The sequence below is a fragment of the Netta rufina genome (assembly GCF_964035555.1).
Source record: "Netta rufina genome assembly, chromosome: 30".
Lineage (NCBI taxonomy): Eukaryota > Metazoa > Chordata > Aves > Anseriformes > Anatidae > Netta > Netta rufina.
Window position 1 is genome coordinate 2,333,883 of NC_140154.1, and position 17,091 is coordinate 2,350,973.

The 17,091-nt window shown below is 57.3% G+C and overlaps 1 protein-coding gene across 2 annotated transcripts in view; it reads left to right on the plus strand.

The window, feature by feature from the left end:
* Positions 1 to 17,091, plus strand: part of LRP1 (LDL receptor related protein 1) — an 89,064-nt gene that overhangs the window by 24,167 nt on the left and 47,806 nt on the right. For both annotated transcript variants that reach the window (XM_084303630.1, XM_084303631.1), the window contains exons 3-6: positions 329 to 466; positions 4,074 to 4,193; positions 4,841 to 4,969; positions 5,763 to 6,026. In XM_084303630.1, the coding sequence (XP_084159756.1) occupies positions 329 to 466; positions 4,074 to 4,193; positions 4,841 to 4,969; positions 5,763 to 6,026 (651 nt within the window). The remainder of the gene's footprint in view (positions 1 to 328; positions 467 to 4,073; positions 4,194 to 4,840; positions 4,970 to 5,762; positions 6,027 to 17,091) is intronic.

Here is a 17,091-nt window from a genome sequence, read left to right on the forward strand (position 1 = left end):
CACTCTGGCTGCTTGGGGCTCCGCTGTTTGGCAGGCTGCGTGCTGTGATGGACAAGGGAAAGCTTACCCGAGGGGTCGTGCTTTTCCTCCTGAACAGCTGTGCCTGCAGCAGTACCGCTTGCTTTGAAAGGGAAACGCAGTGCTTGTCCACGAGCTTCCTCTAGGCAAGAGCTGGGGGTGTCGGAGCAGAGCAGAGCCTGGCGTGGGCAAGTGGGGCTGTTTTTGTCCCAGACAGTCATGGGAGCTGGAATGATTTGGGGCCGGTCGGCAACTTTGGGTGCTGCTTTTACTCTGCATGGTGACAGTTGAGCGTTTTGCTGTCTTGCAGGTCCTCAGAGCAAGGTGTCGCGATGCCAGCCCAACGAACACAACTGCCTGGGCACGGAGCTGTGCATACACATGAGCAAACTGTGCAACGGACTCCACGACTGCTTCGATGGCTCGGACGAGGGGCCGCACTGTCGGGGTAGGTGTCTGGGGGATGGCGAGGGTCCGCTCCCCAGCTACCCTCTGTGGACACACAGGACTTGTTGGAAGGTGGGCTGGGTCATGAAACACCTCCCTGGCCTCCTTTCCTTCTCCACCGTGGTGAGAGTCACAGGGTCCATGTTTTTTTGTTTGGGGTGAGTCCCCATGTGCAGCCTCAGGTATGTCTCCTTGGTGCTTTGTGTAACTGCTTTGCTCCAGTGCCAACGCGCTCGCGTGCTCCCCTCTCCCAGCTACAGGCAGCCAGTGTAGGGGTAGCTGAGTGCTTGCTGGCAGCTAGCAGGGCCAGAGATTATCCAGAGCCGCTTGCAAGTAAATGCCCATCATTCCTGAGCCTGCAGGCCATTAAATAGCTGCATTGTCTCCTGGGTTTAAAAGCTTGGAGAGTTCGGATTCTGGTTCAGATAAAAGATACTGGTATGTTTTTTTCCTTCTTTCCAGGAGCTTTGTTCCACCTCCTGGCCAGTCCCTGGTTGCTAATCCTGTTGGGAAACTCTCCCAAAATCAATGTGCATTGGCTGCCTAGTGCACAGCTTAGCCGCACAGAAACACGTGTCCTGGGCTGACCCCAGAGCTGGGCCTCGGCTCTGGGCGAGCAGCGTGCCTTCTGCCCAGCCCCGTCCCTTCCCCAGGCAGAGGGTTTTGCTGGGCCGAGCTTCCATCACTCCCAGCCTGATACTGGGCTTGGGATGCTCAGCCATGAGTGGCTCCCTCCTGCCCTGGCCCCGAGCTGGGAGCTCCTCTGCTGCTGGGGCTGGCTGGTGCCGCCTGGGGCAGCGCTGGCAGGAGCAATACAGGGGTGTTCGTGCTGTTCTGCACACCCCGAGCATTGATATTTAGCTAATAGGTCTCACTGGTTATTTGGGATCTGATTTTTCATGGTGGGGCAGCATGTGGCCCACGTGCACCAGGCAGGAGCTGGGTGCTGGCAGCCCTGTGTCGCTGCTCGCAGCTTGGGGCACGCTGCGGGCCCCAATTCTCGCTCATGTTTGCGGCGGGTGCCGAGGTCCCCAGTGCCCGCAGCTGGCAGGGAGGCATTTCTTTGCTGCTGATCCCAAACCTCATACCAGCCCCCACCTGCCTTTGCTCCAGGTTTAGGGAGAGGTGCTGCTAATCTGGCCCCGAGGATGATTATCCAGGAGATGAAGGCAGCAATTGGAGCAGGCGCGAAGTGAGAAGCGTGCGCTGCTGCGGTGCGAGGCACTGCCCCAAACGCTGCCTGCGTCCAGCCAAGGCCATTCCTGGAAGGGTCTGGAAGGGCAAGTGTGTGGGGAGGGGGCTGGAGGCAGCCGGGGCTGGCACCTGAGGCTGCTCTCCTGCACGGGGGCAGTGAAGAGCTCAGCCTTGCTGCTGTGCAAGGACTCGGAGCATGTCCCAAGGCGTCACCCGTGTCCTGCTGCTCCGGCGGCCGTGCTGCAGACCCTCCAGCCCCGCTCCTCGCTGCGGGCTGGGGGCCCCATGTACCCACAGGACATGGGGCACTCGGGGCGGCAGCTGCCGAACCCGTGATGCCTCTGCTGTAATGTTGCCTGCCAGCAAGTGCTGCCCAGCCGCGCACGCTGGGAGCAGTCTCTGCGTAAAGGAGGCTGCGGAGCCTCTCCAGAGGTCGGGGTGGAGCTGAGGCTGGCTGGGCCCTGGCAAATGCGTTCATCCTGCATCCGATAGCAGGGTGTGGAGCTTGTCAGGCCTGAACGAGGAGCCCCAGGCCCTGCTGCTGGTTCATGCTCTGGCCTGCTGGATAATCACGGCTCATCCTGCTCCCCTCACTGCCCTTTGCACCTGGCCTCTCTGCCCTGAGGTCTTTTGCTGATAAACGTGAGCTTCCTCTGCGCTCAGGAGGTTTGTCCCGCGGAGCCCCATCTGCAGAACTGGGGAGCCTCTGCTGCCCTTGCAAAAACCCGTAGGAGATGGAAATGCAATTAGAGCCTTTGTGCTGAAACTCCCTCCATTGTCTTCCCTGCCCTCTCCGCTTAAGACCCTGCATTCTTGAGTGTTTTTTTTCTTTTTTTGTTGGATGCATGTGATGCTTTAGTGAGGAGATAAGAATCTGAAATGAATAGCCGGGCTTGCCAAAGCTGATAAACCTTGTAAACAAGTCAGCTGGGCCCTGCCTGCCCTATTAAACGATTACACATGCAAGGGGCAACATTTCCAGTCGGTCATTTTGGCCCTCGGTGCTAGCAGAGGAGGAAGATCTCTCCTGCAGCCAGCAAAGGCCCCCCCGGCCCCCAAGCACAGAGAGGAGCCTCTGCGGCTGTAGCCTTGTAGGGTTGTGTGTCCCCCCCGCAGCACTGCCACTTCAACCCCAGCAGCCTGAGGGCTCCCAGCGCTGCGTGTCGGGGACTCTGGCTGAGGGTGGCTGCTCGTGAAACTTCCCATCTGGATGTGGCCCCGGGAGGAGGAGGAGATGCAGGGGGGTGAGAGAGAAGAAAGGGGGGGATCTGCAGGGGCAGGCCGCTGGGATTCGGAGGGCTCGGTGGGGAGCTGGTCCTGGCTAGGCTGGGCAGGGGTCTGGGTGTGGAAGCTTCACAGCTGAAGTGGCCAGGGCAGGACAGGTACGGTCACCCAGCTGTGGGACCTTGTCTGCAAATACTGCAAGGGCTGGGGAGGAGCGGGGCTTGGGATCTGAATTCCTGTACCTCGGGACAGCCTCCAGACAGCAGTGTTTGGGCAGGCTGGGAGGTGATGGGGGCCACGGAAAGGCAGAGCAGAGTTGCTGAACGTGGAGAAGCCACGGGACGTCCCTTGGCATGCGAGCGCAGCACCCGAGTTCTGCTCCTCCTGCTAACGGGGATGTGGAAAGGGCCGAATTGTCCTGGTCTGCAGAGGCGCGTGGTTGGGCGGCTGCAGGCGCACTCTGTTTTTTCCCCTCTGCAAGCAGATTTGCTAGGACCCAAGTTCAGTGCCCTCTGAGCACCAAAATGACTGGGTTAGGCAGGGTGAGCAGAGAAAATAAAACCCAGTGCAAGCCGTCCCCCCAGACAAAGAGGCCTTTGTGGGCTGATGCACTCTTGTCTGGCACGGCGAGCATCCCTTCTGCTGTGAAAGCTTGCCCTAGCCCTGTGTTGGTTGGGCTGCGGTAGCCTCTCACTGCTGCTGGCATTAAGGGGCGAGCTGGGGCAGCCGTGCTCTTGTCCCACTGTGACACAGAGGGGTTGGGCACCCTGCTTGTCCCCCCTCAGGCCTGGTGGCAAAGGAGCCAGCTAGCACGGCACATCCCCTCCCCAGAGACCCCCAGCTAACAAGGCCTGGCACTAAATAACCTTGAGACATTGGAAGCTGCCGTGTGTTGGTGGAACAAGGCAGAAGCTGCCGAGGCCATCCAGCAGCCCTGGCCTGCTTCATGTGTTGGGAGAACTGGGAGATGTGAAGGCTTCGTGGGTGCTTTTAAACAGAAATTATGCCATGGGGAGCAGCGAGCCGGGCAGCCGTGTCTGTCCTCCAGCCTCTGCAGGCCTCTGGGCACTCCAAGGTGTCCACTCCAAGGTGTCGCTGCCTGCGGCGAGGCTGGGCCGGGTGCAGGGCTCTGGCACGTGTGGCCGCTTGCACCTCTGACCCTCTCTCCTCTCCATCCCCTCTCTCCTCAGAGCAATTAGCAAATTGCACGGCCCTGGCCTGCCAGCACCACTGTGTGCCAACGCTGAGTGGTCCGGCCTGCTACTGCAACAACTCCTTCCAGCTGGCTGAGGACAGGAGGAGCTGCAAAGGTGGGTGCCGGTGCCGCGCTCCTGGGGCTGCGGTTGCTCCTGGGGCTTGGCAAAGTGGCCAAAGGGATCTGGGGTTCACCGGGGGGCTCAGCAGTCTCTGATCTGTAGAGGTCAATAGGACAGGGCTCTGATCGTCTCCCTTCAGCTGCGGGACTGTTCAGTGAATCCTGAGAAATATTGGAAGGGAGTGAGGACGTGGCTTTGTGTGGTCAGAGAGGCCGTCGCTGCACTGGTGTGTGCTGCTGTCCGTGCCTTGGGAAGGATGCTGGAAAACAGCAGGGGGTCAAAGGGAGTGATCAGATCCACGCAATGCCTAGAAACAAGTCTTGAAATGAGAGGTTTCTGCTGCTCCATCGTTCGTTTATCTGAGCAGGGGTGAAAAGGGGACTTTTAACAGCTCCTGCATGCACCTCTAGGGGTAAGAGCTTTCTGGTGGAGACAGCTCTTTCATCTAGCAGAAGAAAGAGCAGCATGCGAGCTGGGGGTTTGGAAGCTGAAGATTAGAGAAATTCAGACTAGAAATTCACTGTGACGGTCCTTCTGCTTTCTGCATGTTGCTGGACTTCCTTGCAGAACGTATCCTTCCCTTGCATGGCAGCTAAGGAAAGATGCTGGTCCAAACCTTGTTTTTTTGTCTTCTTTTCCAGACTTCGATGAGTGCACTGTCTATGGGACCTGCAGCCAGACCTGCACCAACACAGAGGGTTCCTACACGTGCAGCTGTGTTGAAGGATACCTCTTGCAGCCTGATAACAGATCCTGCAAAGCCAAGAATGGTAAGATCCTGGACGAGAGAAGTGTGTTGTCTCTGGATAGCTCTGAAAAACATTGCCTCCTGCTGTAGGTGTGCCCCTGCCCCACTTCTTTGCTTTAAGCCGCTCTTCCCTGAGTACAACCGGTGCTGCCACCTTTCCTCTTGCACATGTTGGGCTGTGTGCCACAGCACTGCTTCTGCGGGAGCAGAAGGGCCGGGCTGTGTGCTGATCACACCATCACAGAATCATCTCGGTTGGAGGAGACCTCCAAGATCACCCAGTCCAACCTCTGACCTAACACTAACCAGTCCTCCACTGAACCATATCACTGAGCTCTACATCTAAACGTCTTTTAAAGACCTCTAAGGATGGTGACTCAACCATCCCTGGGCAGCCAATTCCAATGCCTCACAACCCTCTTGGTAAAGAAGTTTTTTCTAACATCCAACCTAAACCTCCCCTGGCGCAACTTAAGCCCATTCCCCCTCGTCCTGTCACCAGGCATGTGGGAGAACAGACCAGCCCCCACCTCGCTACAGGCTCCTTTAAGGTAGCTGTAGAGAGCGATAAGGTCGCCCCTGAGCCTCCTTTTCTCCAGGCTGAACAAGCCCAGCTCCCTCAGCCGCTCCTCGTAGGACTTGTTCTCCAGGCCCCTCACCAGCTTCGTCGCCCCTCTCTGGACTCGCTCGAGCACCTCCATGTCCTTCTTGTAGCGAGGGGCCCAAAACTGAACACAGTACTCGAGGTGTGGCTTGATGTGGTGCTGCAGCCACAAACTGTGGTGCCTGGCCATGACCCCCCTTCTCCTCTCCAGAGCCCGTCGACCGCCCTCCTGTGCTGCTCATCGCCAACTCCCAGAACATCCTGGCCACCTACCTGAGCGGGGCCCCCGTGCCTAACATCACCCCCACCAGTGCCAAGCAGACCACGGCCATGGACTTCAACTACGTCGAAGACACGGTGTGCTGGGTGCACGTGGGCGACAGTGCCTCCCAAACCATCCTCAAGTGTGCCAAGATCCCCAACCTGAAGGGCTTTGTGGAAGAGCGCTCCATCAACATCTCCCTCAGCCTGCACCGTGAGTGCCCAATCCCCTCCAAAGCTTGCTCCCACTCCTTGTGACCCGAGAGTCCCAAGGGGGCGTTTCAGTGGGAGGTAGCCTCCTGCAGGGCCAGGCACCTGGGCTTTGGCACAGACTTTTCCTCTTTATTCTCCTTTAACCTTCGGCTTTCCTTTTCCTTCCCTCTTATTATTCCTAGCAAGTCTCAGGGCTTCTTTGTGCAAGTGTATAACACAAAATGATATGGTGAGGAGTGGAGGTGGTACCTGCATAGGGGGGATGGGGCCAGCAGTTCTCCCTGCTTCCTCTTTTGGTTTTGGCCCTGTGTTCTTCTTGCCAAAGTGGGCTTTGGTCTCCTGTCCCTTGATAGGGATTGAGACCAAAATCCTGACCCAGAAGTGCCAAATCCCGACCAGTCACGCGGCCGGGTGAGTTGCTGGCAGCTGGTGGCAGATGGTTGGTTCTGTTTGTGTAGCCCAGGCTGTGATGAGTGCGGTTACAGCACAGCCTCCTGTTTGGGCTTGCTGGTCCCAGTTCAGCAGTCAGGCAGGGGAAGGAAAGCTGCTTGCTGGGATTTCGGTGCTCTTTGACTCAGGCCCTCTAGAAAATGGAGGGGAGACGAGTATGTGGGTGCGTGCCCCTGTCTGCTCTCCTGAGAGCCCTGTGGGCATCGTGGCAGAAAGCTGCAGGCTTCCCAGGCCCTTCCTTTGTGTGCCCTCGTGTGCGCGTGGTGCAGGGCAGGTGGGATTGGAAGAGAAGCTGTGGAGGTGGCTGAGTGTCGTAGCTGTGCAGCCGGGATGTGGAAACGGCCCCTCGCTGTTTTCCTGTCACTGATTTCATCCTCTGAAACCACAGACTGAGGCAGCTAGGGTGGGATTTTGGTGTTTTCAGGGCATCACCATCTGGTTCTGCAGCCCTTGGCTTCCCTGGTGTAATCCTCCCATTGTATTTTACCTCTTAAAACCAGGAGTGCTTTCAGACGGCGGCTGCCTGATGCAATAAGGATCCCCATCCTTCAAAACGAGGGCGCTTTCACCTGATGAGCAATAGCTAGCGTAGCAAATTAGATGAACATGTACAGACGGGTCTCTGCAAACCAACAGAAGTCTCCGACGGGTCCATGGGCGAGGGCATTTCTCTGCCCCCGGCAGCGTCACAGTGGCCCAGGCAGGACGGGGAGAAGGGGCCAAATCCTGGCTGTGCTTGGGGTGCACGGGGCTGCTGGGGACCGGCCCATGCCACCTCTGGGCCCTGGCTGAGCTGGGGCTCGGCGTGCTCCGGCCGCTGTGCCGCACGGAGGGTGTGCGTGGCACGGTGCATTTAGGCTTGCACTGTGTATTTTTAGGGCAGTGTGTATTTTTAGGGAGCGGCCTCACCCTTTGCTCTTACAGGCGATAGCCTGAAATTAGGCAGGACAGGGCTGGGCTTTGCTTTCTGTTCCCCCCCAGTGGTTTGAGGTCTGCTTTTGTGTGCTCCTCCTGCTTCTCTTAAGGCTTCCTCAAGATGAGATTAGTCTCTCCCCTTGGTTCACAGGAGGGTCCTGTGGGGTTTCTTCCAGGGCGTTAGGGTTTTCATTTCCTGCAGCTGTGGCTGGTGGCCAGGAACCACGGGCGCAGGGGACAGCGGCTGTGGCCCTGTCCTCCAGTTTATTGCCTCGGTCTGGGTTGCTGCAGTCTCCCTGCGTGATCCAGGTCGGGTCCCGTGGAGGAGTGCACATCACCGGCATGAAGGCTTGCCGTGGCCTCTCAACTGCCTGCAGACTTGATCTAATGATCTGGCAAGGGGGAGCTGGGTGCCCCAGCCATGCTGCTGGGGCAGAGGCTGTGTCTGGAAGGCAGGCTCACCATCCCTGACAGCAAGCAGCCTCCCTGGCTCGTCCTGAAGCCCCTGAGGTGCTCTCGCTTGGCTTTGGACTGCAGGAGGTTAACGGTGTGGGCAGCAGAAGAGCGCTGGGATTGTGCTCGAATTGAGGGAGCTGCAGAGGGAGAGAGAACTTCTAGACCAAGAGGCAGACAGCGGGGCAGGACCGGAGCCCCAACGCCTGCTCTGCTGCCCCTCTGCCGTGCCTGAGTGGGGGCTTTGGGGCAGTGGTCCTGGCTGCTGTGGCTCCAGGAGGTTATTAACCTTCTGTGGACAGCCTTTTAATTGTGGACAAGAGGGGAAGGTAGCTCGTAATAAGACCGTGTTCAAGTCCAAACAAGAAAAGGTGCTTTGCTTTGCTTGTCCTCCTGATGTTGTTACAGTTTAGAGTAGGAAGAGGGGAATTCAGCTCGCCTGGATGAGAAAACTCCTGCTTTTGCCCTGGATTGAATGGAAGAGTCCCCTTTGCAGGAAGGAGGGTGGCAGCAGCTCCTGCACGCTGTCCCCACTGCTGGTGTGTGGTGGGTGCCTGCACATGAGCTGCGGAGGCTCTCTGTGGGGTTACATGACAATAGGGTCACTTCTCCAGCGTGCAGGTGTGAAACCACCTCAGGTTTGGGTTGCTGAACCGTTTGGCTCCGATTTTGTTGGTTCTGATTTTCAGACAACTGTTGGCCATCCTCCCTGCCCCGGGTCCCAAGCCTGGGTTGGATTCTGGGGGGTTCTGATGAGGAGATAACGTCACTCTCCTGCTTCTCCCTGTTGGGACACTGAAGAGACCTGTCAATCCAATTAGTGGATTCTCTCTTTATTTGCTGCTTTATGACATTTATCTACTAACAGCAGGAGCCAGACTTCCCTGGTGCCTGCTGCTAATGTGGCTTGAGTTGGCATCTGATGGGGAAAGACTGATGCTAAAGGGCTGAAAATGAGCAGCCCCCAGCTGTCACCGGTAAGTCTGGGATGGTGAAATGTCACAGCCCAGTTCTGATAGGAGCTGTGCTTCCATGCCTTTTTGTCCCCTCTCCATTCCTGCGGCGAGATTAGTGTCACTTGTGTTGTGGGAGATGTGTTAAATGAGTACTATTAACAGGGCTTGGCAAGACCCACTGAATACTGAAGCTTTGCTTTTCCCCAGTTCCTTGCACTGCTAAACCCTTTCTTCTATCACAAACCTTGAGTATTGATGCACTTTTTCATGGTGGCTGTCCCTTGGTTCCCAAAGACGTGCAGCCCAGGGACGTTTCTCACAGGCAGTGATTTTCTCAGTTGATTTGAGGCGTCCTGTTCCCTGCCCCCACATCTCTTCCAGGAGCATGCTAAAAATCAGAGGCTGGTGAAGTCTTCCACCCCTTTCTCTAAAAGAAAGCAAAAAAAAAAAAAAAAAAAAAGTAACAAAAAAACACCTCATTTTGGAACTGAGTTATTTCTCTCTGCATCAGTCCGTGCTGTCTGCGGCAGGCAGAAGCCCTGGGCACCTCTGTGTGCAGGAGCTGCAGGATGCGGTGGGCTCGGTGGCAGTGCCGGCACCGGAGGCTGTGCTGCAAGTGGGAAGTGATCCCTGGCTTGTGTTGCAAAGCAGCAAAACCCACAGCGGGGAAGGGGTGGGGGACTCATGCTCCCTTATCGCAGCAGGAATTTGGCTCTGTTCCCCGCCCCCCTCTTTGCAGGGAGCTCAAAGGCAGCACCTTTGCATCCAGATACCGCGGGACTGCCGGGGTCTGGGTTCTGCAGTCAGCACCCCTGGGCACGTGCAGCCCCTGCCCTTGGTCCTCCTTCGCCCTTGGGTCTGTAGGACTGCGGGGCTGAGAATGGGGAATGAGCTCTTCTCTGAGCTGTGCAAGAAGGGCCTCGTCCTTCCTGCCAATGCTGAATCGCAAAAAGGGGAACTTGTTTCTTCTTTCCTCCCTTTCCGCTTTCTCTCTTTCTCTCTCTCCTCCGCTCTGTGTGAAAATTCCAGTCCTGTTTCTAATCAGGGAAAATCCTGGCAGGCACCGAATATATGCTCACATTCAAGGACAAAAAGGAGTGTGTGTTGGTGTGTGCAGGGGAAGAGCTGCTCTCTGCAGCTTGCAGAGGTTTTCCCCTGCTGCTCAGACAGACAGTCGGCCCAGTGTCTGCTCGGACTGCTGGCCTTCCCCGAGCCGAGCCGGCTGCTGGGAGCGGAGCTGCGGGGAGCTGGGACCCCGTGAGGGGGCTGCTCCCCAGCGGAGCCCCCTCAGTCCCCAGGGAGCCCTGGGGGCAGTTCCCTCCACCAGTACTTCCATCCCTGTCCTGGCCCTGTTATGTTTTGGGGTTCCCCTTGCTGGGGCACGGGTCTGCTCCTGGCCATCCCCTGCCACCAGCCGTGCCCCCGGTGCTGCGCCTGCTGTCTGGCCGCTGGCACCAGGCTCTGCAGCGCTCCCAGGCCTCATCCCCAGCTCCTGCCGGCCACGCGGGGCTCGGTTCCCTCTGCGGCTGCAGGCTCATAGGGTTCATTTCAGAGCAAGACTTGACCCCAGTTAGGCCCTGTCCTCCCCGGCTGCCCTGCTGATGCTGGGTGGAGGCTCGGGTGCCGCAGGTCTCCTGCAGACCCACCTCGGTTGGCAGCTAATCCCCGACCCTCCGGGGACCTGCTGGTCCCGTGCGTTTTCTCAACCAGATTTCAGCCTCCACGTGTTTCCTGAGACAATGTTCTCATTTGTTTGGAGTGGGCCTTCCAAGGAATTTCAAAGCAAAACAAAACAAAACAAAATCTGCTTTCAGGCTTTCACGTTGCTAAACCCCCGCTGGGTGAGCGGCAGGCTGGCCACAGGGAGCCGCGCTGCGCTCCAGCTGCCCTCTTCCCTTTCCCCGGCCACTGCTCTCCAGCCTCTGCTGCTGCAGAGGCCCGTGGAGGTTTGCTGTGAGACCTCTCCCACCGCCCCCCCTCGCTGCTGGTCCTGCCACCTGTGCTCCCATCCTGGGGCTGCTTTTTGGAAAGCGCCCGGTGCGTTCGCAGCTGCTTGCACCAGTCTCTGAGTCCTTCAGACCTCCTGGGCTGGCCGTTTGGCTGGCTCGCTGCAGGGTCACCAGAGGGATGACCCTGTGTGTGTGCTCGGTGTGCTTGGGCTTGAGGTTGGGTTGGGGTGACCTTAAATCAGATCCGTGCCTCAGTTCTTTATAGGTGAAATGAGAAAGGCAAAATCTGTCCCCGCAGAGAGCTGGGGATCGAGGCACGTGGTCCTGCAAGGAGCAGTCCTTCAGGGTGTGTAAAGGCCGCCGTTAATTGGCAGCAGCTTGACCCAGCCTTTCAGCATCCCAGGCTTTTATTGTAAGCGCTGCGATTGCTGCGTTAAAGCCTCAGTTCCCAGAGTGGTGCGATCAAGTGATACTCGGCTTTCAAGAAAGGAAAGAGTTCATTGCTTTTACTATGGAAAAATACTAGAAAACACGTGTCAGGAGACCAAAAGCAGAGTTTCTCAATGGATCTCCTGGTGGTTCCTCCCTTCCTTGTTCTCTCCCTTTCTTTCTCTCCCCACTTCTCAAACAACTCCTGACTTTTTGCATGGTACCGGTAGCTCCGCAGTGCCAGGGTTCCTTGTCCTGAATGCATTTATTGTGCTGTGAGATCCCTAGTGCCAGTACAGCTCAATTTGTGGCTCTGGAGCTGGAGGTGCCTGAGCCTTGCTCCCCTCGGAGTGCAGGGGAGGTGGCGGCGGCTTTGCCGGCGTCCCCGCAGAAGCCGGGATGGGTCCGGGCCAGCCGTGCCCGCGGCTGCGCCGGTGGGGTCTGCGGGCTGGCGTCCAGGAATGTCGGCTGCCTGGCGGGACGCGGCCAGGGTTGCTGGGAAAAGGCTGCGGAGCCTTTTCTTGATTTATTATTTCTTGTTTTAAAGTTTGTTGTTTTCTTTGTCTTTTATAAAACAAGCCCCCAGGAAGGGGTTTGAAATAGTGGGACATTTGATCCCGAGTGCATTATAAACCTTAAATGATAACAATCTGGCCATTATTAAAATACCTTCCTGGGCAGCATCTATCTAAACAAGCATGTCTAGGAGGTTGTTTTCATTGACTCCATTTCAGCCCTGTTACTCGTAATGACCTGTTCTGTTGCCAATAAGCAGAAAAGCTGTAGGGTTTGGGACAAATTGATTTCAGGGAGATGTTGGTCTACAGAGAAATCCAAGTACGTTTCTTTCCCCACTTTGCATGGAAAGCTATTTTTCTTCCTTGCTGCCTCGCTCTAGCCAAGAAAGAGGCTCTGATGTGAACTTCTTTGGCAAGAAAGAGGGATGATTGGTAATTTCATCTGCTGATTCTTTTCTTGCTTGCTTTTTAACTGTTGATGACTGCTCTCATAGCAGCAACTCACGAGAGCCAGGGACGTGATCACCTTCTCCTGCTTTACCTGATGTGGGTTCTTGGGCCAGGGTGCTTGCTCCCACCCGTCGGCTCTTTGTGCTGGGGGGGGATGAAGGCTGTGGTGGTTTCAGGCAGCCCCTTCGCTTGGTGCCTGCCCGGATTTCTTCAGCATGGATGCAGATGTGGGGTGGGCAGGGTGCAGGAGCTGGAGGAGACGGGTCCCCCACGGTGGGGTTGCTGCGAGGGGCTGGGCTGCTGACTTGCAGAGGCACCGACAGCTCCCTGGGGCCGAGCAGGACTCTGCTCTTTGCAGTTCAATTCCTCTTTGTGTTTCCTGCATGAGAGACAGGAACTGAGGCTTGGAGAGGGCTGAGCAGGGCCTCGGCGATGCCCAAAAGCAGCGTGGGGCTGGGGGCAGTACAGGGCTGCCAGCAGAGCCCCCAGCAGAGGGGCTCAGCGTGCCCCCACGCCGGGGAAGGGGCAGATCTTGGGCTGTGGTGGGTCCCCGAGGGCTGCGGGCAGCAGCCCCGTGCCACGGTGGCACCATGGGGGGGGGATGCAGGGGACAGTTCGGGGGGGTTGGGCTCTGCTGCTGGCTCCCTTCCTCGCAGAGCTGTGGAGAGGGGCTCCCTGCGCTCCCCCCATCCTCGGGCAGCGTCCGTGTGCTCTGCCAAGTGAGGTCCTTTTCCTGGCTGGGAGCCTGCTGTGAGTTCTGGTTAAACGGGCTGCATTAAGTTTTCATTATGCAAAGGCAAAAAAAAAAAAAAAAAGAAAGAAAAAAGAAAAAAGGGGGAGGAGGAAGAGGAAGCAAAAGTGCTTCAGGTTACGCAAGAGCCTGGTCTCGAGGGGCACTGCCTTGTTAGGCGGCTGTCAAAGCCTCGTGCGGGGCAGCTGCGGGAGGAAGGCTCCAGCCTGTGCCGCCTCCTGCGCGCATCGTGCACGGCTGCTGCTGCTGGAGAAGGGCCGGGGTCTGACCGTGCTGGGGGCAGCAGCTGCCCACCCCGGTCCTGTCCCTCCCCGCTTCCCACGCAGCTGCCGCTGCCCTCCTGTCCCCCTCCGGCAGCAGCAAGGTGCTGCTCAGCACGGGCCGAGCCCTGTTTCCACGTTACTGAAGATTAAAGGGCGAAATTAATTCCCCCGGTAATTGGGATCCTCTTGTGCACAGAGACGTGTTTGAGTCGAAGTGGCAGGGGGCATGTTTCCTCCTGCAAACGTCCGTCTGTCCTGCGCTGCCGCTGCTGCGCTCTGCTGGGACCGCCCCGCCTGCAGCCGTCCCTGTCTCAGCTTTCTCGTCCCTTGTCCCCTTGCCCTCCCCAAAGCACCCCGATAAAGCTCCCGCGGGTTCTCACTGCCCTCTCCTTGCAGCCAGAAGCAGGCCGAGCAGCCTGTCCCTCGGCCGGCCTCTGCTGAATGCTTCTGTTGGTGGAATCGCCTCATTAAGGAACAGTAATTAAAGTCCCTTGGCTGTCCTCTGCAGCTGAGACAGAGCTTGCCCCAGCTCTGGTCTCGCTCTTCCCACTTCCAGTGCTGCAGCTGGGAAAGGGGGGAGCAGGCTGGGGTCTGGGGAAGAGCCCTGGAGCTGGGGAAGGCAACAGAGGAGGCAGGAGGGGGCCGCCACCCCTGGGGGGGGGCAGTGCAGCTCGTGGGGAGCGCGAGGCTCATGCAGGCACGCGGCGCATGCATGGAGGCCGCAAGCATCCCTCTGCATGCCGAGTCAGACATCCTGGACGTGGGCCACAGGCTCCCACCCAGCAGTTTCTCCTCTGAGCTAAACAGCTTAACGGAGTTTTTTTTTTTTTTTTTTTTTTTTTTTAGTATATTTATTTTTTTTAGCTTGGTTTTCTAAGGAGACCAGGCTGACGTGATGGTGCTGGCTGTACCCGCCGGTGTCTGTCCTGTCCGCAGCGCCTCCTCCTCACTCTCAGGCTGGCAGCCGATGGCAGCTTCTGCTGCAGGGGCTGAGCCATACCCTGCAGCCCGAGGGGGGGGTGTTTAGATGACCCCAAGCCAAAAACCAGCTGCCCGGCACTGGCGCAGGGGCACGGAGGGACCCCAGCCCCCTGGGGATGCGTGGTGGGACCCAGCCGTCCCCATCCCTGCTGGCCGGGGGAGGCGGATGCCCTGAGGGGCCCGAGTTTGTCTTTGTGCCTGTCCTGTTAGCACACTTTAATTAAGGAAAATTGTCCCCAGGAGCAGTGTTTATCCACAGAGCAGTTTGCCATTACAGAGAGCGTCTTGTTCTCCGGGGCAGAGGATGTGTGTGGAGGGAAGAGACAGAAATTCCTTCAGATTATGGTATTATGTAAATGTATCAAACGGATCATTCCCTATAAAAAAGAAAGTAGGAAACCAACGTATTTGAGCAGCCCTGGGGACTGCATTCCTGACGAGCCTTCGTTCCTCTTCTGGAGGCGTTTTTGAACTGAAACATTTGGCGACTTTTCCAAGCTTTTTCCTCGGCAGCAGTGTGCCGGGGGCTCCCTGTGTGCGGTGGCAGCCGTGCCGGCACGGCTGGGTGCTGAGGCAGCCCTGTCCCATCTCCTGGGCTGCTCAGGCATCCCGGGTGCGACTCCTGTCCCCGCTGTGGGCTGCTCTGCTCACCGCAGCTGTAGCTGAACTCGTCTGGTTTTCCTTCGGAGGGACAGTCCGTACCACCAAAGCATTGAAAGCAAAATATGTAGGTTGTTTTCAGGAGATGAATTTGGACCTAAAAAACAACATGCGAGTAGCAGCAGCAGAGCTCGGTTGAGCTCCTCGATGTGTGCTGGGGTAAAGTAGAAATGCAACTCGTCAGACAGGTGAGCGAGGGGCTTGTATGATTGACCTTTTGTTGGAGGGTGGCGATGCTTTCAGCTGCCCCAAAGGGGGAGACTGGCAAGGGAGAGCTCCCCAGCAGAACTGGGACCTTTCCTGAGCAATTCCTGCCGTGTCCTGCTCCAGCTGCCCCTTTTAGCAGTAGTCAAGAAGCAGGATTTCTTCCAGAGCGCTGCAGCACTTCGCCTCTTACACGCTTAAAAGTGCAAGAGTTAGGGTGAGCCTGACTTGCACGCATCTTAATTGCAGCTGTTCCAGAATTGTGTCGAAATCCATGTTTTAGTCTGAGACAAGATTGCATGTTTCCTTCCTCCTTGTGTCAGACCATAATTGATGTATTTGCAGAGTGCACAACAACTGATTCATGCAGAGGAAAGTTATGTGCTGGGTCAGCAAAGCTAGTTCCCCAAAAAACCCACAGTCTTACAGCGCTTGACTTGCTGTGGGGTAAATCAGATATTCCAGGGCTTGGGTTAAGGAAGGGAGAGCCTCCGGCAGGAGCTCCGGGGATGGCTGCTCTGGCAGTGAACCGTGTGTGCCAAGGAGCTCTTTGTGCAGGACAGGATGCTCCCAGCCCCACTGAGCACAGGATGAGGTTGGGATTGGGGACAGGAGAAGGGTTTTGCTGGGAAGACTTGTAAGGGTTGGCGGGGCCAAGGACAGAAGTCCTAAAAACTCCTCTTCAGCATGTCCCTTTCCTGGCTGGGACCAGCGTTGCCCTTCAGCCTCATCCTTGGGTGCAGGTCAGGTATTTCTGCCATGCTCCCTGAGCTGCAGCAGGGTCTCAGCGCGCTGTCGGAGGCTGGGCTGGAAGCGACCTTCGGCCCAGTGTGAAGAGCCACTGCCGGTATCCCTGTGCCATGATGGCTGCAGAGGTTGCTTCAGCTTTCTTCTTCCACTGACCATGGGAAGGGAAATAAGTCAAATCTGAGCCCAGTGCCACACAGACTATTTTGTGGCAGGGACTTCAGCAAGTGCTTGGTCAGGGTCAGCGTGAAACCAGGAAACATCTGCGCAGGGTTGGTTTTGGAGCTTGCTGAAGTTGCCAGCCCACCATCGTTGAGCAACGTGCCACTGACGAACTTCTTGGGGCTGCCTTCCCTCTGTCCGCCCTCTCTGTGCCCCCTCCCTAAAAGGAACCCAGCGGGCAGAGTCCCCTCCGGCATCCGGCCCCGCACCAGCCGCGTTTGTGGCCAGCGCTTCTGAGTGGGGCCAGCTGGCATGGGCCGCAGCGATCCGGCCCTAATGAGGTTAGTTAGCTTCTTCCAGGAAAAGCCTTTAAAGTTCACGTCCCTTCTTCTCTGTCCCCCAAGCTCCTTTTCAAACGCTAGCAAATAAATAAATCTTAGCAAATGATTTTTGCATGTTGCAATTGTTTGCAACACCCAGCGCCGATTGAGCAAGGAGGGAGACTTGAGTCTCGGCCGGGGGCCGGGAGATGCCCTCGTAGGCAGCATCCCTCTGCCACTGGGAGCTGCAGGCAGGAGGGGACGGGGGGGCTGCCCCCACCTTGTTCCTCCCCTGATCCCTGAGCTGGGTCACTGAGAGGGCTTTGGCTGGGGCAGCTCCTGGTCCCCCCTGTCTGGCAGGGGATGGCGGGGGTGAGGAGAAAGCCCCGACCTTCTCAGCCCGCCCCCCCCCCTCCCCGAGCTGTAGTGAACTGGGGAGAGCTCTCTGCATGTTAACGCTGGGGGTGAAAATTGACATTTGCTCAATTTGCTTCCACTGAAAGTTCAAAAGGAAAACCAGGTTTATCTGAGGCTACAAGAAAGAAATGATGATAATAATAATAATAATAATAGCAACAACTGATTCCTGCAAAGGGGGGGGGGGGGAGGGAGGGAGGGATAGAGAGCAGGGAGAGGGAGCAATTTGAAAAACAAAAGCCTTTGAGGAGCGTAATGCTTTCCAGCTGCAAAAATACAGCCTGGGAGAAGAGCAAGTGCTTGCGTCACCTCCAGCTTCGAGCCCGCGGCCCGGCCCCGCTGCCCGCCCCGGCGATGCCCAGCTCCAAGCAGGGGCCAGGCTGGGAGCTGAGCAAGGACCCCCCCCACTGGGCTGGCAGCGCTGTGCTGGAGCCAGGCATT